Source organism: Schistocerca serialis, chromosome 6 (assembly GCF_023864345.2).
Source record: "Schistocerca serialis cubense isolate TAMUIC-IGC-003099 chromosome 6, iqSchSeri2.2, whole genome shotgun sequence".
Taxonomy (NCBI): domain Eukaryota; kingdom Metazoa; phylum Arthropoda; class Insecta; order Orthoptera; family Acrididae; genus Schistocerca; species Schistocerca serialis.
In genome coordinates this window covers 109,419,658-109,442,236 of record NC_064643.1, presented here as the reverse complement: position 1 = coordinate 109,442,236, position 22,579 = coordinate 109,419,658, and the positions used below count along the sequence as shown (strand labels likewise).

Here is a 22,579-nt window from a genome sequence, read left to right as displayed (position 1 = left end):
TCAGTGGAATGGAACATATGATGTCCTGAAAAGAGATTATAAGTTGAACTCGTACAAAAATAAAACAAGGGCAATGGAGTGCAAATTAACTGAGAGAATTAGAATAACAATGAGACATTAAAAGTAGTATAACCGAGTTGTGCTGTTTAATGAGCAAAATAATTGAAGATTTAAGTAGACAGGATATTAACTGCAGATTGGCAATGGCAAGAAAAATATGTACGAAAAAAGAAAATATTTTAACACCTTATAAAAACTTAATTCTAGAGCGTCTTTCCTGAAACTGTTTGTCTGGTGTTTAGTCTTGTATGGAAGGGAAATTTGGACAATAAACAGCACAGTAAAGAAGAGAATACAAGCTCCTCAAATGTGGTGCTACACAAGTGTGCTGAAAATTAGATGGGTAGATCATGTAACTAATGAGGACGTATTGAACAGAATTGGGGAGAAAAGAAATTTACAGCACAAGTAGAGTCAAATAAAGGATGAATTGATAGGGCATACCTTGAGGCATAAGGAGTAGTTGATTTGCTAATGGAGGGAAGTGTGGGGAGTAGAAGTTGTCAAGAGAGACCAACGCTTAATTACAGTAAGCAGGTAGCAGCACTCTTCAAGAGCTGGAACTGCTCGCACAGGATAGACCAGCATGGAGAACTAGAGCCTTTTCTGTCTCTGTACAAAATATCAGGAGGCCCTTGTCAAATACAACCTTGTGATCAAGCAAACAAAGCTATCTTCCTGGAACTTGTTCTGTGAGGAAGTGGAAGGTACCGCTATTTGGACTAAACTTTATAAAATCCTCAGTGGAATATCAACTAATCCAGAAGGTGCTTTAAGGAAGATGGTGAGAATACAAGAACAGCGAGTGAGACACTGGATGTGCTCATCACTACTCACTTTCCTCAATGCACTGTGGCAGATAAGACAGACTAGGAGTCAGTTCCTGAAACACACTGGTTTACAGGTAATCAAAGGGAAAATGGGAATCTGCCACAGAATGTGTTGATTGAAAAGAAATTCAGTGGGCAGTGGGAATGTTTCAACCATTCAAGCCACCAGGCCTATATGGCATCTTTCCAGCTTTACTGCAACAGGCAGGAGAGGATTTAATTAAACTGTTATGTAGACTGTTTACGGTAGCCTAGCAGCACAAATTAGCCCTAATTCTTGGAGGACAGTGAGGGTTGTTTTCATTCTGAAACCAGGGGGAACTGATGATACTAAGGGCAAGGATATGAGACTCCATTCTTCTAAAGACTTTAGAAAAAATTGTTAATGTGCATGTTAAGGTAGAAGAAGTTAAATGAGGTTCCTCTAAATGTAAACCAACAACCAAGAAAATCTTGCGAAACAGCACTTCAACTTTTTGGGAAGGTGCAAAAAAGCTCTACACTTTCAGGAAATAGCTCTCTGCATCTTCCTGGGTATGAAAGGGGCTTTTAGCAATACAAACTCCAATTCCATGGTTAGAGCTGCAGAAGTGCATGGCATTGTGACCACTACATGTAGCTGGATTAAGACCATGCTAATTAGAAGAAAGATGGTAGTCACCATGATGAATGAGAAAATGTCAATCAATACTGCCAGGGGATGTCCACAAGGAGGAGTCTTGTCCTACTACTAAAGAACCTAGTGGTGAATGAACTCATTGAAGGATTAAATAGTAGATGTTACTTTTGTCAAGAATACAAACACAATTTAGTCATAGCAATCTTCACAAATTTACTAGTACTGTTAGAACAACATCGGACCAGACACTGTAAAAACTGGTGCAGAAAAGATGATGTTACGGTTATTCCCAAGAAAACTGTTGTTGTACCCTTTATGAGGAAGCAAATCCAGCACACATACTGGAATCTCAAGCTCCTCGATAAGCTCTGTAATTAGACAGGGTTGTTGAATACCTAGGGATAACCTTAGGAACTATCATGGATCCCTCATATAAAGAATATGTTGTATCCATGGACCCAACCAACCAACCAACCAACCAACCAACCAACCAACTCGTGCACGTGCGCGTGCGCCCTGACCGTGACATCACTGACCACAGTTCCTGTCGCGGCCGTCGGCGTCTCAGGGCATTACCGCCCATGGAAGAGGTCGCACCATGGCTGAGCTAGGGGTCCGCAGCACCCTCTGCCTTTTGCATATAAGGAGGAGCGCTGGCCCAGAGATGGACAGTCTATTGTCAATTGTCTATTGCTAGCCTTTCGTGGAGTTTATAGTGGAGCCATTGCAGTGTGATATTTGCTATTGTATTTGACTAGGCTCAATAAATGGATTACTCTTGGATATTACTTGGACTTGCATTGCTGGTGCACGTTTCGTCAGAAATAAAGATAAGTTATCTCTTCATTCTAGCTGGAACAATTCTTGTCATTAATTATTATTCAGCCAACAGACATAGCTGCATCCTGGTCACTACCCACGCTTTATACAATTTGTGGTGGCTGCCCCAAAAGTACCGCCGAGGATCTTGGGTTTGGGAGCCGTCACAAAAGAATATATGTTGCAAGCCAAAAAGTATTCTTATAAGCACTCAAAGGGCCTGTGGTAAGAACTGGGACTGAAATCCCAGGAGTACATACTGGATATACACCCGTGTAATGAGATCTATTATAATTTATGGGGCTACAGTCTGCTGGAATTGACATAAGAGAAGACAGCTAAAAACAAGCACATGGAGAAAGGGCTAAAAGTAACACCACACAGAAACAGAGGTCCAAAACTAAAAATTAAATGGCCTTCGCCATATTGCTTTAGTGGATAAAAAGTAAAACACGGTCGACTGCCCATGCGTCATTTGCTAAAATGGCCGATAACTCAGACGGCAAACCCAAGATGGAACATAAACGGTTAAAAAATGGGCATTCCGTCAGGAAGTGATGGACAGTTAAAACTTGGGTGCAATGTGTACAAAGTGGTGGTGTAGCGCCACTTATCAAATGACAATGGCCAAAAAGGCAGTGCCCAGTACACAGCCTAGTCAGTGGGAGGGCTGAGAGGAGGTCGCCCAAGCTGCTGGGATAGGCTTAATAAGGTGGAGCTTATTCACGTGAAGGGAGGATGAACCCTTCCTCCTGACAGACAGCAACACAGAGATACAGGAGATGCCCAGTGGGAGGCAGGCCATTATAGGGTCAATGGTGATTGCAAAGACAATGATGCCCATGACAGAACCCTGAGGCACACTGCTTTCCTGGATAAAGGTGTCCGACAAGGAAAAATCCACCCACACCTTGAAAACTCGGTCTTTTAAGAATTCCTGAAGGAAACAGGGCAGGTGGCCACAGAAGCCCCACATGTAAAGAGTACGGAGGATACCAGCTCTTGGGCAGGTGTCTTGGGCCTTCTCCAAATCGAAAAACACAGCCACAGTCTGGGATTTCTGCAGAAAACCATTCATGACATGGGTGGACACTGTAACAAGATGGTCAACTGCAGAACGCTGCACTCAAATTCCTCACTGTGCACTCATAAGTAAATTGCGAGAATCGAGCCACCATACCAGCAGGGCACGAATAACAAGTTCCATCACCTTGCACCGAGGTGGGGCGGTAGCTAGAAGGAAGGTTTTTGTCCCGACTGGGCTTAGGCATGGGTATGATGGTGGCTTCACACCAAAGTCAGGGAAATGTGCCCTCTGCCCAGATGCAGTTGTACGTGTTAAGCAGGAAGTGCTTTCCTGCAAGAGAAGTGCTTCCCCGCAAGAGAAAGGTGCTGCAGCACCTGAATGTGGACAACATCTTGCCCTGGGCAGGAGGATCGGGATGAACTGAGACCATGATCTAGCTCCCTCATAGTAAAGACGGCATTGTAGCACTCACGATTCTGAGAAGAGAAGGGTGTTGCCTGAGCCTCCTCTGCTCGTTTCTGGTGGAGGAAGGCAGGGTGATAGTGAGAAAAGCTCAAAATGTCTGCAAAATGGTGGCTCACGGTGTTGGAGATAGTAATAGGGCCCCTGATAACGTTGTTTGTGACTGTCAGGCCACAAATTGGCGAATGGATCATACTCCCAGAGAGCTGTCAGAAGTTAACCCACATGACAGAGGAGGGGGTAACTGTTAAAAGAACTTGTGAATGAAATCCAGCTAGCTTTTTTGCTATCCCAAAGAATGCGATGACACTTTGCACGCATCTGTTTATAATGAATGCAGTTTGCTATCGTAGGATGACGGTTAAAAATGCGGAGAGCATGTCTCTGTGTGCAAATTGAGTTGTGGCATGCCTCAGTCCACCAAGGGACTGGAGCATGGCATGGTAAAGAAAGAGAGTGCGAGGACTGGAACATTCTGCAGCAGTGAGGATAATGTTTGTGAGATATTCGACCTGGCTATCACAACTGGGGAAATCTTGTTCTTCGAAGATCGCCAGGGGGGAGTAAAGCCACCAGTCAGCCCTAGGAAGCTGCCATTTAGGCATGCACGTGCTTGGGGTATGGGTCAGCAAATGGATAGCACACGGGAAATGGTCGCTCGAGTAGGCGTCAGAAAGAAAGGACCACTCAAGATGATGGGCAAGATGGGCAGTGCAGAAGGATAGGTCCAAATGGGAATAGGTGTGTGAGGAGTCAGGAAGGAAAGGGGGCGCTCCAATTCAAGGCAGAAGAGGTTGAGTTGATTAAGATCAGCCAAGAGGGCACCTCTCTGACAGGTTCTGGGAGAGCCCCAAAGGGGATGATGTGCATTAAAATCACAGAGTAGCAGAAATGGGGGAGGTAGCTGCCCAATAAGTTGAAGGAAGTCTGCCGTGGTGACATCGAATGACAGAGGGACAAAGTCAGGTGGGGAAGGAAAAGGCAAACTGCAACAGCTTGAAGATGGGTAGCCAGGGAGATGGGTTGACTATGAATGTCATCTCGTATGAGCAGCGTGACGCCCGCATGAGAAGGAATTCCAACCTCAGGGGGAAGGTCTAAACGAACCGGGAAGAAATGTGAAAGCTCAAAGTGGTTATGAGGGTGCAATTTCGTTTCCTGAAGGCATAGTACAAGGGGATGCTGCGATGCTAAAAGTAAGCATAAATCCTCTTTGTGGGACCGAAGGCCGCAAACGTTCCACTGGAGGAGAGTCATGATGAGGAAGAGATGTAGGGGTGTCACCTCGGTGGCTGCCGAGTAACAGCCTGAGAAGAGTCGCTGCTACAGGGCACAGAAGCAGGAGAATCCTGCTCCATGGGGTCCACAGAAGCATCGGCTTGCGTGTGCTGTCGGACTGTGGAGTCCAACGCTGAAAAATGGTTGGTTGTGGGCACTGGTGACATGGAGGCCGGCCGGGCTGAGGTATCACAGGGCAACAACCACTGAAGAGGATCTTCAAGTTGGCGAAGGAGAAGGCAGTTTGCCTTTCGTGGACTTCTTTGAGCCTTTCCAGTTAGAGGAAGACTCTGGTGTCATTTGGTTGGAGGGACATAGAAAGTCTGCACGGGAGTACACCTTCTGTCCTTTCTGACCTACCGGTTGTGTAGCTGGTGGCTTTGCCCCTTGAGGCGAGAGTCTGATAGCTTGTTGCACAGCTGGACAGGGTGATGGCGATGCTACCTGGACACTGGGCGATTTCACAACCTCAGAGGTGAATTTGACATCGCATGACTATGTGGCCATGTCCTTCATAGATCAAGGGGTAACAAGAACAGTGTGGCCATGTCCTTCATGGAGCGAGGGATAACAAGAACAGAATTATAGGTACCAGACGGGAGAATGCAGGGTTTGCGACTAGCCAATAACTTTCGAGTGACTGGGTAAGGCATTTTTTCCTTTACCTGGATCTCTTGGACAGCCCGCTCATCAAAATACATGGGACAATCCCGAGAGGAGGCAGTATGGCCACCATTGCAGTTGGTACAGCGAGGAGAAGGAGGCAGCATGGCCGCCACAGCAGTCGATACAGCAGAGACGAGGAGGCAGATAATGGCCCTCATGTGCATCCCTACCACAGGTTACACATTTGGCCGAGTGTGGCTGAAACGATGACACTGGTAGCAGCACATTGGGTTCAGAATGTATGGCCACACTGTGACAATTTCATAGCCTGCTTTGATCTTGGACCGGGGCACCATTCTATCAAAGGTGAGGAAGAGAGTGTGGGTGGGCACTAAGGAGTGATCTACCTTTTTCACCACCTAATGGACAGCAGTGCCTCCCTGATCAGAGAGGTAAGACTGGATTTCAATCTCGGTTAGACTGTTGAGCTGCCTAGTGTAAACAACACCACGAGAAGAATTCAAAGTTCTATGGGCCTCAACACGAACAGGGTAACCATAGAGAAGCAAGGTGGAAAGCAGTTGTTGTGCTTGAGAATCAGAAGCAGTCTCCAAAAGTAAAGTGCCATTCCATAAAGGAGAGCAGGATTTTACAGGGCCGGCAATTGAATCAACACTTTTCTGAATAATAAACGGATTTACCATGGCAAAGGAATGACTGTCTTCAGTACACGATACCACGAGGAACCATGGTGCAGCGGGAAGGTTCTTTGAATCATTAGCCTCATTATGTTTACATTTCATAGACATTGATGGTGAAGATGATAGACTCATTGTGAGAAAATCTCCCATGATTGCCAGCGTCTCCGATGGCGCGCATCTTCCAACTGGGGACCCCCTTCACAAGCAGGCATACCCGCCTTTGGTGATTGTTCAAACCTCAGTTCACACCTCCCGAACACCTGACAGAAGGACAAATCGACAAATTGGGAAGGTTGCAGCTCAGGCAATCACCCCTCCCTAGGCCTGGCCTGTAATACGGGGTACGTGCGAACCCTACCTGTCGACCCGGGGCTGGGAATTACACGTTACGCAGTCACCTGTTATGTGTCAGATACGTGGGCAGGCCTTCAGGAGTGCACAGGGAGGAAGAAGAAAAAGAGAACATTAAACGCCAAAGCACGGGAATGAGAGGAGAAGGGAAACAAAGAAAGGAAAAGGGAGCGAAAAACAGTAGTGAAACTGTTCTTACGTCAGCAACATACAACGCAGAACATTCCCAATAACATCCCAGACATGGTCCCCAAGGGAGGGGAAAAAAGAATAGCAAGAGGATAGACAAGCAGCATGGAAGGGGAAAGATGCTGCAAAGGCTGAGGTCCCGTGATAGCCAAACACGAACCTGCCAAAGAGTGGCAAGTCCCCTGGTGGGGGATAGTGAGTGTGCTAACTACAGAAATGATCAGGGAAGAGCTGGGTGGCCATATAATAATTTCCAACTGCTTCACTGTAACAATTGGAAGACAGGATCAGAGGAAGAATGAACCACGACACCATTCATGAGACATACTCTGGTTTACTGACGAGTCGAAAATACCTGAAGGCACCGAGGCCAGAGTATATGGGTTACAGCTTAAACTAGAGATAGCAGTTTCACTAGGGAAGCTGACCACAGTATTCCACATGGAAATATCTGCTATCAAGAGTGTGAGAATTTGTATAGGTGCTACAAGGATCATAGTGTGTATATTTATTCAGACAGTCAAGCAGCTCTGAAATTTTTATCAGCCCCAGCAACAAGATCATGCAGAATGGCATGAAGTCTTTGGAGACCAGGGAAAATAACAGGCTAAACCTGCCGAGGGTCCCTGGTTGCTCAGGAATTTGTGGTAATGAACAAGCTGATAGCCTGGTCAGGATAGGCATGACGACTCCATTTATTGGACTGAAACCTGTCCTAACCATCACAAAGGTAATGATAAAATAAAAGCTGTGTAGCTGGATCAGAAGACAGCACAGAAAATATTGAACTACAGTCCAAAAACTAAAATATGGCATGCTAATGATGCCAAAGCTGTGTTTACAGAGGAATTCTGTAATCCTGAACTTGTACAGGAAACAGATTAAACTTATAATAGGACTCTTGACTAGCCATAGGAAGTTTAAGAAACACCTACACATGATGGGTATAAAGGAAGAAACCCATATGTATAGACTATGCGATTAGGAGGTTTAACCCAAACCACACCAAATCTTCCAATGTGAAGCTCTGGAGACAAAAGACACAAAATATTTGCGTCAGCAGAGCATGAAGAACCGTGTCTAATAAATAACTAGTATTATTAAAAGCATACCAATTGTCTTTATTAAAATCCCAACAGGGAGTGTAACCACATAATCAGCTCAGTTCTGGTGTGGGAAACAGTGGGCTAAAGCCACTGTTGTTGTTGTCTCCCTGTATAAATACTACCAAATCAAATCAATGCTTTCTCAACCTAGAAGTTTAACTGAAGATAACTAAATTGCTTAATTTCAGCATGTAAAAACTGATGTTTCATGTTATAACTGATAACTAAATATGGTGTATCAGTTTGTCTTCATTCTTCCTGCAGGGAACTTCATGTGAGGACAGCAAGGAGTCAGGGCAACTGAAAGGTGTGCACTGTCTTCAGTACAAGAAGACAAATGTCTATAACCACAATGGAAGAAAGTAGGGCTGTGACTCCAGATTTGTGTATTTGAGTATATCTTCCTAATGTGTCTGGAGGAGTCGATGATGATATCTGAAGGCCCTTGCTGCATCATTATAAAGTACTTGCGTAAAGAGTGGCCAAAACAAAAGCAGTTTATAAAATAAAGTACTTCTACACTTCCTTACAATCCACATCTAGCCACATGGGATTTCCTTCACTTCCCAGCTGAGAAAGAAAACATCAATGAGGATTTTTTTGAGCTACTGGGAGTGGCCTTGCTTAAAAACCACTTCAGAATAGTCTTCTCAAGAGATGTTTTTTACAATCTAGGAATTTGTATTACTGTGTCAAAACTTACAGATCAGTCCTCATGTCATATTCCAGAAAACACGATTTTGGAAGGTGTCTGAACAGAGGGAGAGAATTTCATAATATATAAATAAGTATCAGATTTAAGTTTTAACACTTACCTTACCATGTGAGAAATAAAAACCTACCACACCAACATGCCTTCTTTTGACAGAGGCCAATACACATAACTTCATTCAAAAACTATTACCGATAACCAATAAAATAACTTTTAATCTGAAACATATCTATATCTTTTTGTCAGCAAGAATTACTCACCTAATAATGAATGGTCCTCTGTCTTCTAATAGGTGTCTGTCACCGTTAAACAATTTCAATAAATTCACCAAGAACTTTGAAAAGTATGGTTTGTGTAAATGAGTAGTATCACTGGAGTTTTTGGGCACTGAAAGCAAATTTCAACATTGATTTGAAAGGGAGTTTAGACAAGAATAAAGATACAAATTTCACAAAAAGTATTTCAAATTAATCTATTTATAACAATCTGACAATATAAGCACATGCAGGCTTAATTTTAAGGCTTCAAAGAGCTACTGTTGCATTCTAGGAAACTGCAGTATATTAAATTATGTATGCTTGTTTGTTTTATTAAGAACTTCTCTCTGTACTAAATTCAGTTGGTGACTGAGGATGGAAGTGAGGACAGGGGAGGTAGGGAATCAATCGTTTTCTGTATCTCAATTATCCACACTTTTCTAATCTAATATATTTATTAACTGCTTCTTTTTCCAACAAAAAACTGCTTTAAGTTATGATTGTTCCAAATAGATTTGTCTCGTGGAAAAAAACAAGGAGCAACAAATAGATGCATAAATAAGATGTTTCACATAACGGCTCATCTACCAGTATCCATTACAAAATACCAACAGCTTCACTCACCAGTAGCCTGAATGAGGATTAGTAATTGCAAGATGCAGCAAGATATATGAAAGTGGGAGAGGCAAGAAACAGACTGGGAGAGCAAGTGAGGAGGATAGGAATACAGGGTTACAAATAAACAATGTGCAATTATTGGTATTTGCACATTGCATAGGGGCGTGAGAGAAAGAATGACACTAAAAGGGGTATAGAGGGAGATATTTAAAGAGAACAGTATGGAGGAGAGCATATAATGCATAAAGTGAGGAGGATTTCGAAGAGTATAGTGAGACATCTTCCAATGGGCCTATTAATACACTGCCAAAAAGAATTAGGCGGGCACAACAGGGTTTGTTACCAGCTTATATGTTTCACAAATTAGCTCACAACAGAACACCATTAAATCCTCATTAACTTACATAACAAGAACTGAAATGTCTGAAAGGTGTCAAAAACAAAGTGGAAACAATTAATCATCCCATCACCGTGTGTGCTTTTCCTTGGACATTGAAAGCATGTATGCCCTCCGTGAGCATTTATCACCAACTGACACTTACATTGTAGCTCCGGATAAGTTTACAGAGGTCACCCCATGGTACCCATTCCGACTTCTCAATGAGAGGAGAGTCTGTGGTGGGAAAGAATGACCACAAAAACGTATGTCAAGAATGCCACAGACATGCTGGATAGGATTAAGGTTGAGACTCACCACTGGCCACTCCATTACTTCAGTGTCCAGGCTTCACAAAACACCCTAGTGAAGTCAACCACATGGGCTCTAGCATTATCATGCACGGAAGAGAATTCAGAGCCATCACCATATGCAACAGCCACCACATGGTCCAACAGGATCTGTTTCATGTACTGCCTGGATGTAAGGCAATCACGGAAAGCGTTTTTGAAGAAGAGAAATTTGTTAACATCGAGTATAGGTTTAAGTGTCAGGAAGTCGTTTCTGAAAGTATTTGTATGGAGTGTAGCCATGTATGGAAGTGAAACATGGATGATAAATAGTTTAGACAAGAAGAGAATAGAAGCTTTCGAAATGTGGTGCTACAGAAGAATACTGAAGATTAGATGGTTAGATCACATAACTAATGAGGAGGTATTGAATAGAATTGGGGAGAAGAGGAGTTTGTGGCAAAACTTGACATGAAGAAGGGACCGGTTGGTAGGACATGTACTGAGGCAGCAAAGGATCAGAAATTTATCATTGGAGGGGAGTGTGGAGGGTAAAAATTGTAGAGGTAGACCAAGAGATGAATACACTAAGCAGATTCAGAAGGATGTAGGTTGCAGTAAGTACTGGGAGATGAAGAAGCTTGCACAGGATAGAGTAGCATCGAGATCTGCATCAAACCAGTATCAGGACTGAAGACCACAACAACAACGACAACAACGACTTACTTTAACAGCTCCACAGTGTTGAGAATGCCTATGATGTGGGGCACAGTAAAATGGGGGTGCCCCATGGATCACTGTTGGGCCTCTCCTGTTCCTTATTTATATAAAAGATATGCCATCCGGTATTACAGTGATTCTAAAATCTTTCTGTTTGCAGATGACACTAGCTCGGTAGTAAAGGATGTTATGTGCAACATCAGTACTGTATCAAATAGTCCAGTTCATGACATAAATTCATGGCTTGTAGAGAGTAAATTAATGCTAAATCACAGTAAGACTCAGTTTTTTCATTTTGTAACAAACAATTCAACAAAACCCGATGTTTTAATTTCAAGAATGGGCATATGACTTATGAAATTAATACTAACAAAGAGATAGAGGGGCTGGCCAGTACTTACCTCAGCTCAGTACAGCCAATAGATACACCAAAAAACAGAACCGAAAATTTATGTTCCTAGCTTTCGGAACAAATGTTCCTTCATCAGGGAGGAGAGACGGGAAAGAAAGGGAAGAAGGGAAAGGGGATTCAGTTACTCACAACCCAGGTTATGAAGAACAGGGAAAGGAAAACAGGGAGGGTAGCAAGGATGGAGGCATGGTTGTCAGAGGGAAGCCAAAGATATTCTACTGTAAGTACTGTGCCAGCTTCAAACCAAAGAGGATGCATACAGAAATAAAGAGGTATATAATATAAAGATAAACACAACTATGTAGGACGAAAAGATGCGTGAATGGCTAAAGAGGAAAGGGAAAGAGGAGAAGACTGAAGAGTAAATGGGAGTGAGATTGTTTAACGTAGGTTCAGTCCAGGGGGATGGCGGGATGAAAGGATGTGTTGGAGTGCGAGTTCCCATCTCCGCAGTTCAGAGGGACTGGTGTTGGGTGGGAGAAGCCAAATGGCACATATGGTGTAGCAGGTTCCTAGGTCCCTATAATTATGCTGGAGGGCATGCTCCGCTACTGGGTATTGGACATCTCCTAGGCGGACAGTTCGTCTGTGTTCGTTCATGCACTCAGCCAGTTTAGTTGTTGTCATACCGATGTAAAAGGCTGTCCAGTGCAGGCATGTCAGCTGATAAATGACGTGTGTAGTTTCACATGTGGCCTTGCCTTGAATTGTGTATGTTTTACCAGTAGCGGGGCTGGAGTAGGTGGTTGTGGGGGGATGCATGGGACAGGTTTTGCAGCGGGGTCGGTTACAGGGGTAGGAACCGCTGGGTAGAGAAGGTAGTCTGGGAATATTGTAGGGTTTAACAAGGATGTTACGGACAACCATGCCTCCATCCTTGCTACCCTGTTTTCCTTTCCCTGTTGCTTCATAACCTGGGTTGTGAGTAACTGAATCCACTTTCCCTCCTTCCCTTTCTTTCCCCTCTCTCCTCCCTGATGAAGGAACATTTGTTCCGAAAGCTAGGAACGTAAATTTTCGGTTCTGTTTTTTGTGTAGCTATTGGCTGTACTGAGCTGAGGTAAGTACTGGCCAGCCCCTCTATCTCTTTGTTAGTATTTGTTTCACATCTTTATATGATATTTTCCATTAATCATTTTGACTTATGTAATTAAACAGTTCAAATTTCGTGGTGTTCAGATGGATATAAAACTGTCGTGGAAAGTCCACATTCAGGATGTTAGTCAAAGACTTAATGCTGTATTTTTACTATTCGAAGGGTATCTGAAGTACTTGATAAATCTACACGAATAGTAGTCTACTTTGCTTACTTCCATGGTATTATATTTTGGGGCAACTCTTCCCATTTTCAAAGGATATTTTTGGCTCAGAAATGGGCAGTTCAGGCAATAAGTTGTGTAAGTTCGCAAATCTCTTGTCGAACCCTGTTCACTATTTTGGGTATTCTGACATTGGGCTTCAGTATACATATTCTTTACTGTTTTTTCTTGTTAGCATCATCAGCTTATTCCCAAGAATTAGCAGCTTTCACTCAGTTAATACTAGGCAGAAATCCAATACGCCTTTGGATCACACTTCCTCGACTCTTGTGCAGAAAGATGTGCAGTATATTGCTGCATCCATTGTCAATAAGCTACCACAAAAATTCCAAAATCTTAGCATCAATCCATGCACTTTCAAATCAAAGCCAAAGAGTTTCCTCATGGGTCACTACTCCTATTCTCTCGAGAAGTTCCTTGAAAAATTAAGCTGATTCCCTTGTTATATTGTTGATGTGTTTACATAAACTTATGGATTGTCTTTTTTTGGGTTCATAAACATTTTATTTTATCTGTTAATACTTTTATGTTGTAATTTCATGTACTGACATATTCCTTGACCTTTGAGTTTTTCTCCTCAATTTGGTCCTAAAGAACTAGATGTGTGAAAATAAAAAATAAATACATAAAGAAATAAAATAAAACAAAAAAGAATATTTGACAGAACACTGCACAACTTATGCTAAAACAAGGCACTTGGAGTAGAGGACATGCCCTCAGAATGAGTGAGGTCCTTGGGAAAACTTACCATGATGCAACTGTTCCACTTTGTACATAAGAAATAACTCCAAACTTTAAGAATAATGTAATAATTACAGTTCCTAAGAGGACAGGTGCTTACAAGTGTGAATACTACCAGACCATCAGTTTAATAAGTCACAGTTGGAAACAGGATGATGGAAAAACTGATAGAAGTTCAGTTTGAGTTCTGAAAACTTGTAGAAACCCGCAAGGCAAAGCTGGCTCTACAATTTGTCACATAAGATAGACTGAAAAGTGGCAAGCCTGGATTTATAGTATTTGTAGATTTAGAGCAGGCTTTTGGTAATGTTGACTGGAATGACCTCTTTGAAATTCTGGAGGTAGCTGGGAAAAATACAGGGATCAAAAAACTATCTACAACTTCTACAGAAACCAAATAAGAGTACAAGAGTCAAAGAACATGAAAGGGAGGCAGTAGTGGAGAAGTGAATACACAGAGCAAACAGTAACAGAAACCAAAGAGAAATTGGGAAGGGAATTGAAGTTCAGGGAGAGAAAAAAAAAAAAGAACTTTGAAGTTTACTGATGTCATTGGAATTTTGTCAGTGACACCAAAGGCTCTGGAAGTCTTAAAAAGATGAATGTCAACAAAAGTACAAAAAAAGGTAATCAAGTGAAGAGGAATTAAAAATGGAAAAAACTGAGGGAATTACACTGGAAAAAGAGAGTCTGAAAGTAGTAAATGTGTTCTGCTGGATGGATAGCAAAATAACGGGGTTATAAATTGGTGAGACACTCACCAAGCTCTTTCATGCATGTTGCACTATGAGCTATTGCATTTGGAATGGCAGCTTCTACAAACAGATGGAAGATGTTGCCATTGGTAGTCCACTTAGTCCATTGGTGGCCAACTTTACATTTAAAGCACAGCTGCCGGTCTTGGCATCTTGTAAACCTAAGTGTGGTACAGATACAGTGATGATACCTCTGCTTTGTGGAACTATGGTGAGGAACAGCTCGATGACTTCCTAAGACACATGAACTGTCTCCATGCCAACATAAAATTTACCATGGAGATAGAAAAGGACCAACAGCTACCTTTACTAGAGGTGATGCTTGTGAGGGATGGTGGAAACCTGGGACACAGTGTGTATCACATACTGACATACACAGACCAGTGCTTGTACAAACTACCAAACCACCACTTGAGACAGAAAAGAGACAGGATTAGCACACATGTAGTGCGAGCATGATGAATATGTGAGCGACAGCACCATAGATGCGAGGTGCAACACCTAGAAAGCATTCTAAGGAACAATGGGTGCTCTGCCAGAATCAATGAACATGAGCGACATTGCAGGTACGGGCAGGCAAAGAAATTGGCTGTGATGGAACACGCACTTGTGAGACCGGCCACACAGTGAAATTCGCCAACACCAAAGTTCTTGCTGTAGAAAAGAGCAATTGCACTCGCTTGTTCACGGAAGATAAGAAATACACAAACATGACAATAGTCTCAACAAGAGCAAAGCCTAATGGTGAATGAATCCTGGACTCTCATACTGCAGAGAATGACAGTTTCAGGTGGCAAGGGGAGAACCAAAGTGGTGATGACCATGGAAAAGCCCTTTGACATTGACGTTCCAGGTAAATATAATCAGCAGCTGTGAGCTTGACCCCAGACCACCACTAGCAATGGAGGGTGAAGCTTTGACAATGCCAACCACTCATGCTGGTGAAACATTAGAAAAATTATCAAACAAATGTCAACCAAAGAAATCGAGACAGAAATCAACAGACAATTTGTCATAGTTTTCACTGCTATGTTACAACATTGTCAACCTAGCCTTAAAAATTTTCATCTTAGCCTTACATTTTCCTTTGGTACACAGAACTATTTGGTGTCGTCATTCCATTTTTCATTTATACCACTTTCAAATAATAAGATGATTACAAATATAATGAACTCAAAAATGAGAATATTTCATCCAAATGTTTACGTAAGTATACACTTAATTTTTAAGTGTAGAAAATGCAAAACCATAGAATGAATGATGTACCATTTTCTGAGTTCCCAGTTTTCTCACTTCTTGACAGTGAAATAACACCGGCCAATACTTCCAAGTCTTGTTTCACAACTTCATCTGATGCATCAGATAATGTTCTTAACAAGTCTGGGAATAATTCATCCACATGGCCATACATCTGTAACAAATAATTACATAAAAATTGTGGTGGTGTAAGTTCAGTACAGGAAAAGTATAATTTTTTTACTGCCACCAACCTTACTCGGGATCACTGAGTGGAGAAAACCCAGCCACCGCAGAGCAGCTACCTTTGTTGGAACACACGTATGGACTAAGTGCTTCTTCAAAACATCAAGGACAGAAGGCAAGTCTAAATCTGATCTGTGGTTCTCAGGCTGATCCTCACTGTCACCACCAGTGCCTGAAGCAGAATGCTTGTGTTGCTCATTAGTTACTTCAGCACTGACTGATTCAGAGATGAGCTTCATTAGGCTGAAATTTACAGCTTTTGATGTCTCCTTTATGTCTGCATGTAATGTTAAAGGAAGAATCAAAAGTAGTGAATAACAATAAAAAATAAGGGGTGACCAAAAAGTTTATGTTCAGAGGCTGGTGTGCCAATCTGGCAAATTAACTGTGAGCACTGAGGAAATCATTCCACCAACACACCCCTTTAGTAAAATACTGTCTCCTGCTACATGAAGAATTCTGTAACTCTCTACTACACATCCTCATCTGACACGAATAACTGACTCTTCAAGGCCTTTTGTAAAGGACCAAAGCTGTGATAATTGTATGGGGTGAGGACAGGACAACAGGGTAGGTACTTGAGCGTCTCTCATTTGAGTTGGTGTAACTTCTGCATTATACAGTTAGGTTATCATGAAGCAGCAGCATCCTTTGGCACATCATTCCACAATGATGTATTTTGACTCATACACATTCTTCATCCTTCAACGGATGCCTACCAATGTTTCGACTTTTGCAACCAAGGAAAGAATAAAAGCATGTTGGTCCTGTCTGGATGCATCTGGTGATAATGCTGCCACTGTTCACATTTCCACATTTACCACAATTGCATCAGAAAGACATGAATGCCACACTAATCCCTTGCCTACATGTCATTGCTTATATACCCACATCACAGTTGTATTACGTTGCATATATGCTGCAGCAATATCCTCAAAATGGAAACTTTTTGATTGCCCCCTATATAAATCAAGAAAGGTTGTAAACATACAGAATACATCTGAAGTAGTTTTCTCAATTAAAAATCTTTTGACATATAGAGATAATTTAGAAGTATATCCTCTCTTCTTTGTGCCACATAAGTATTCTTCCCCTCCCTTTCCCTTTCTAAAAAGAAACTTCTCCTTTGAAAGGCTAAGCAGCTGTTTCGGACTGATTCATAGTAGACCTCTAACATCCTCCCACCATGATGAGGATCAGCAAATGAGATACTTTATGTAAGAAATAAAGCATGCACGATTACTACTTGTTGATGCTGCTTAATGGAGGTCATATTTAACACCATGCGGTAAAGGTACAGATGCTTCTCCAATTAGTATGTCATGTTGTCTCCTTCCTGGCTTCTCACTTATTCTCATATTGCAGGCACTTAACTCTTATGCAAAGTCACATAACAAAAAACACAAATTCATACAATGAAAACCATTATCTGCTGTCCTTTTTCATATATAGGAAAAAATTCTTTAGATGGGAAGAAAATAGATCACTTGACACTCAATCATGAGTTATATTTTTACTTGACAATCAATTATGAGTTATATTTTATGTGATTTTTAGACTCTTTGATTATTAATGTTGTCCCTGGACTTTGAACAAGTGAATGATGTAGATTTTCTTGGTGGTTCATTGTTATATGACGTAATTAACCATTGTATGATGTTGAATAAACAGTACTTTCACACAGCAAAGTTTTTTAATTATGTTAAATGTCTGTAGCAAAGCGGTTTTCTGCCCTTTGTTAAAAGCCTTCTCCATTTTTGTGAAAGTTGCTTGGTATTACTCCTTGGAAAAGGATACTTCTTCTTGAATCACTATCATATGATAAGCAGGGCAATGTGGAAGTAAGAATTCCTGATGCAAATGGGAGCATCATTCTTCCTGATAACTGGACAAACTCTTTTATCCATGTAATTGCCGTAAACTGAAAAAAAGTCATAACAACTTCACCAATTGTTTACACACACAACAAAATATTCATATTAAGTAATTATGGTCCCCCATCGTGTGTGTCAAACTTTTATGTTCCCAAACCAAATGATTCACAGTTTTTTAACTAAAGTGCAAGTAACATATACATAGAAAACAAGTCAAATTAGTGTATAACTTCTGATTGTTATTTAAACCAGTCACTCAGTTATGCAGGGTGAGTCACTAACTAACTTTTGCACCTAGAATAATTCCAAAAGTATGATAGTCGCTGAAAAGTTTGTGGAGCAAATGTTGCATGGGACAACGGGGGACATAATATGATGTTTGTTTTTTGTTGCTAGGTGGGGTCACGTCAGAGATATGAAGGTCAAATTTTTTTTTTTAATGGGACACTATAGTTTGGTACTTATTGTCTGATAGTGGCTATCAGGACGAATCCAATGATGTATATCAGTAAGGTCTTTGAAGGTCAATGAAGGTCACAAAGGTGGCATGAACGTCCATTTACTGAATGTGTTTGAAGTGGTTACCATTGGTAGCAATCAATGTAGTGCTGCAGTCTTCTTATCATGGAGTGAGTGGTATTCCTTATAACTGCGGCACTTATAGAAGCACATGCTCTGACAATTCTCTCTCGTATTTCGTGCAAATAGTATATATTCGCCGAATATGGCATGTCCATCTAACATGCCATTGACATGTAAACGCCATTCGATGGTTTCGCAATAGAACACTAATAGGAACGGTAAGACTAGTATCTTCGAATCAAGTGAATACGAATTATGTATTCCTTTGAAGAACAAGTTGATATGCTTCCCATTTATGGAGAATGCCAATGAAATTCAGTGAGAGCTAAATATTTATACTCTGAAAGATATCCTCAACGTACTCACCCTACACGTCATACATTTAAATGTGTGTATGATAAATTGAGAACAACTGGATCTTTAATGCATCAGAAACACATGGGGCAAAGGAAAGTTTCTTATGAGGAAATGGAAATTGGTACTCTTGCCACTGTGGTTTGGGATCCTTGTGTTAATTCACATCAAATCGCAAGGGAATCTGGCATGAACCAGAGTAGTGTTGTTCATGTTCTGCATCACCATAAATATCATCCTTACCATATCAGTCTCCACCAAAAATTAACTGGTATCGATCATACGCATGACACTGAATTCTGCCGCTGGGCTCAACTTCAGATTAAGAGGGCTGACACATTTATTAATGTGATTTTTTTACTGACGAGGCTACATTCATGAACCATGGAAATGTTAATTTGCATAACATGCATTATTGGGCAACTGAAAATCCAAGTTGGCTGCTGCAAGTTGCACACCAAATACCATGGTCTGTGAATGTATGGTGTGGGATTCTGGAGGACATAATTATAGGCCCCTATTTCATCGAAGGAAATCTTAACGGTAGGAAGTACACCACACTCATGCAAGAAACATTAGGTATGTTGCTGAAAGAAATACTTTTCGGAACAAGACACAGAATGTGGTATGAACATGATAAGCATCCAGCACATTTTTTGCGGATGGCCATAAATGAGCTCCAGAGACAATTCCCAAATCTTTGGATTGGATGCAGAGGAGATGTGTCGTGACCGGCTTGGTTGCCAGACTTGACACCTCTGGATTTTTCTTGTGGGGATTCGTAAGAGATATTGTTTATGAAGACATTCCAACTACACCTGAAGATAGGTGAGAGAGAACTGTCAGAGCATGTGCTTTGATAAATGCTGAAGTGATAAGGAATACCACTCAATCCATGATAAGAAGATTGAAGCACTGCATTGATACCAATGGTCATCACTTTGAACACCTTCTGTAAAAGGACATTCATGCAACCTTTGTGATCTTCGTTGACCTTCAAAGACCTTACTGATGCATATCACTGGATTCACCTCGATAGCCCCTATTAGAAAGTAAGTACCAAACTACAGCATCCAATTTAAAAATACAAAGTTGACCATATCTCTGAAGCGAGCCCACCCAGCAACAAAAAACCGACGTCACGTTATGGCCCCCGTTGTCCCATGCAACTTTTGTCCCACAAACTTCTCAGCTCCTATCATACTTTTGGAGTTATTCTTGATGGCAATAGTTAGTGACTCACCCTGTGTATTGTATTCCGTATACATCATATGAACAAGGTCAACAGTAGCAAAAAGTATGGCCCTAGCCAGGGGATATACAACAGGAACTAATATATACCAAAAAATAGCTTGGAAAATCCAGGATGGAATGTAACAATATAATGAAAAAGATAGTTTGCTACTCACCATAAAGCCAACATGCTGAATTGCAGAAAGGCACAACAAAAAGACTATCAGAAAGTAAGCTTTTGGCCAACAAAACCTTTGTCAAAAATAGACAAAACACAAACACACAAACACACAAACACACACAAACACACACACACACACACACACACACACACACACACGAACAGAGTATGGCAGTTGGCCCCAGACTGTGAGCAGCAGGCCATTACGGGAGAGGCAACTGGGCAGGGAGTACGGAGGAGGCTGGGGTGCGCACGGAGCTTGCCTAAGACCCACCACCACCTACTCCAGTCCGGTCACTAACATCACATATCCCATGAGAGGCAGGGCCACCTGTGAAACCAGTCATGTGATCTACAAGCCAAGCTGCAATTGCTGTGCTGCATTCTACATGGACATGACAACCAACAAGTGCTCTGTCCGCATGAACGGCCGCCAGCAAACTGGGGCCAAGAAACAACAGAACAACCCTGCTGCTGAGCATGCTGCCCAAAACGACATCCTTCATTTCAGTGACTGTGCCATTTGGATTCTTCCCACAAACACCAGCTTTTCTGGATTGCGCAGGTGGGAACTCTCCCTGCAATATATCCTGCATTCCCGTAACCCTCTTGGCCTCAACCTTCATCAGTCATTGTCCTTACCCATCTACCCTTCCCTGTTGCCATTCCAGCACTATACAGCTCTCTATTCCACCACCAACGTACCCAATCTTTTTACTTCTATCCTTTTCCCCTAACCCCTCCCCCCCTCCTGCCGCCTCCTTCTAACCTCTCAACTGCACCCAGCTGCCCCACCCTCCACCTCATCCCTGCATGCTCCCAGCAGAACTTTACAATCCCCTACCCCTACCCTGTTATCCCCCTCTGCAGCCCAGCCTCCTCCTTACCCCTACCTGGTTGCCTCTCCCATAATGCACTGCTGCTTGCAGTCTGGGTCCAGGTGTCAGAGACTGTGGTCATTGTGTGTGTGTGTGTGTGTGTGGTGTTCGCTTGAGTGTGATTGAGCAGGCATATTGTTTATTTTTGACAAAGGCTTTGTTGGCTGAAAGCTTACTTTCTTGGCTGAGAGCTTACTTTCAACAGTCTTTTTGTTGTGTCTTTCTGCGACTCAGCTATCTCCGCTTTATGGTGAGTAGCAACTATCCTTTTAATTATATTGTTTCAAAAAATAGCTTGGAGGAATTTTCCTCCGCTCCGGCAAATGTGTATACTACAGATTCTTTCCCTTATTCATATTTCTCCTTCATGTGGTAAAGTAACCATTTAAAGGCAAGATAACCAAAGATTTGTCTCTTTTTAATATTTTAAAACCATGCATCTGAAAATTTCAGTTTTTCATACTTAGCAGTTGTTATATTAACTACTGTTGATATTCATTTTTGACTTCAATTTCCAAGCAGGAATACATTAATAGAGAGAATACACTATTCCAAATTGCCTTCTACACAAACCAATAATTACCAGGAATGCTAATCAATAGTTCAGTACAAATAAAGAGAAAAAATGAAGAACTTGCTCATTACTTGGGAAAACTGTGTTTCTAAAATAGCTACTATTGCTTTTCTACCAGGAACGTACACAAATTAATGGAAAATAATTACATGTGTGTTAAGAGTATGGAAACTAATTATCTTAAATATTTCTCTTTATGGTTCTATTTCTATAATTTATAGGATAGAGATTAAAGGAGAAGAATTTACCGCCAAAATTACAAAAGAAATAAAGACTAAGGAACTCATTATCCTAAAATGAACGGAATTTCCATTCACTGCATAAGATGATTGAGTGATGAATTGATTGCAGATGTTGTTGTTGTTGTTGTTGTTGTTGTTGTGGTCTTCAGTCCTGAGACTGGCTTGATGCAGCTCTCCATGCTACTCTATCCTGTGCAAGCTTCATCTCCCAGTACCTACTGCAACCTACATCCTTCTTAATCTGCTTGGTGTATTCATCTCTTGGTCTCCCTCTACGACTTTTACCCTCCACGCTGCCCTCCAATGCTAAATTGGTGATACCTTGATGCCTCAGAACATGTCAAGTTGTGCCACAAACTTCTCCTCTCCCCAATCCTATTCAATACCTCCTCATTAGTTACGTGATCTACCCATCTAATCTTCAGCTGCTTCTTAAAGCTTAAGCTTAAAATTAATAGTGAAAAAAATTATGATAGTAAGCAGATAAGAAAAATGAGGACAACTTACATGCGAACTGAAAGAAACCAAATACAAAAAGTTGATATATTTTGTTACTTTGGCATCTTAATTACAGAAGATAACAATTGCACTGTGGAAAACAGAAAAAGAATTGCAAGAGTTAAAATGTGCTTTCAGTGGATGAAGACAACTACTATTTAACAAGGTGTTTGGTATATGAAAGAAAGAAAAAAAATAATTGGTCAAGATGTTCATCTGAATTGCCTTCCTATATGGCTGTGAAAACCGGACACTGTTGAAGGCAGACAGAACGTGCATAAAAGTAATGGAACTATGGCTTTGGAGAAGTCTAACGAGGACAAGCAGAACAGAAAAACCAATGAAGATATTATGAAAGAGATCAGTATGCAAGGAACCTTCTTAAGAACTATCCAAGAGAGGAACACACAATTTTTTGATGATTACGCAGAGA

At 41.5% G+C, this 22,579-nt stretch overlaps 1 protein-coding gene across 1 annotated transcript in view; it reads right to left on the bottom strand.

The window, feature by feature from the left end:
* Positions 1 to 22,579, bottom strand: part of LOC126483641 (protein VAC14 homolog) — a 120,186-nt gene that overhangs the window by 38,469 nt on the left and 59,138 nt on the right. Inside the window, exons 6-9 of the mRNA XM_050106698.1 lie at positions 17,528 to 17,651; positions 15,739 to 16,007; positions 15,515 to 15,659; positions 9,021 to 9,147 (exon numbers count right to left, since the gene is read on the bottom strand). Coding sequence (XP_049962655.1) covers positions 9,021 to 9,147; positions 15,515 to 15,659; positions 15,739 to 16,007; positions 17,528 to 17,651 — 665 coding nt within the window. The remainder of the gene's footprint in view (positions 1 to 9,020; positions 9,148 to 15,514; positions 15,660 to 15,738; positions 16,008 to 17,527; positions 17,652 to 22,579) is intronic.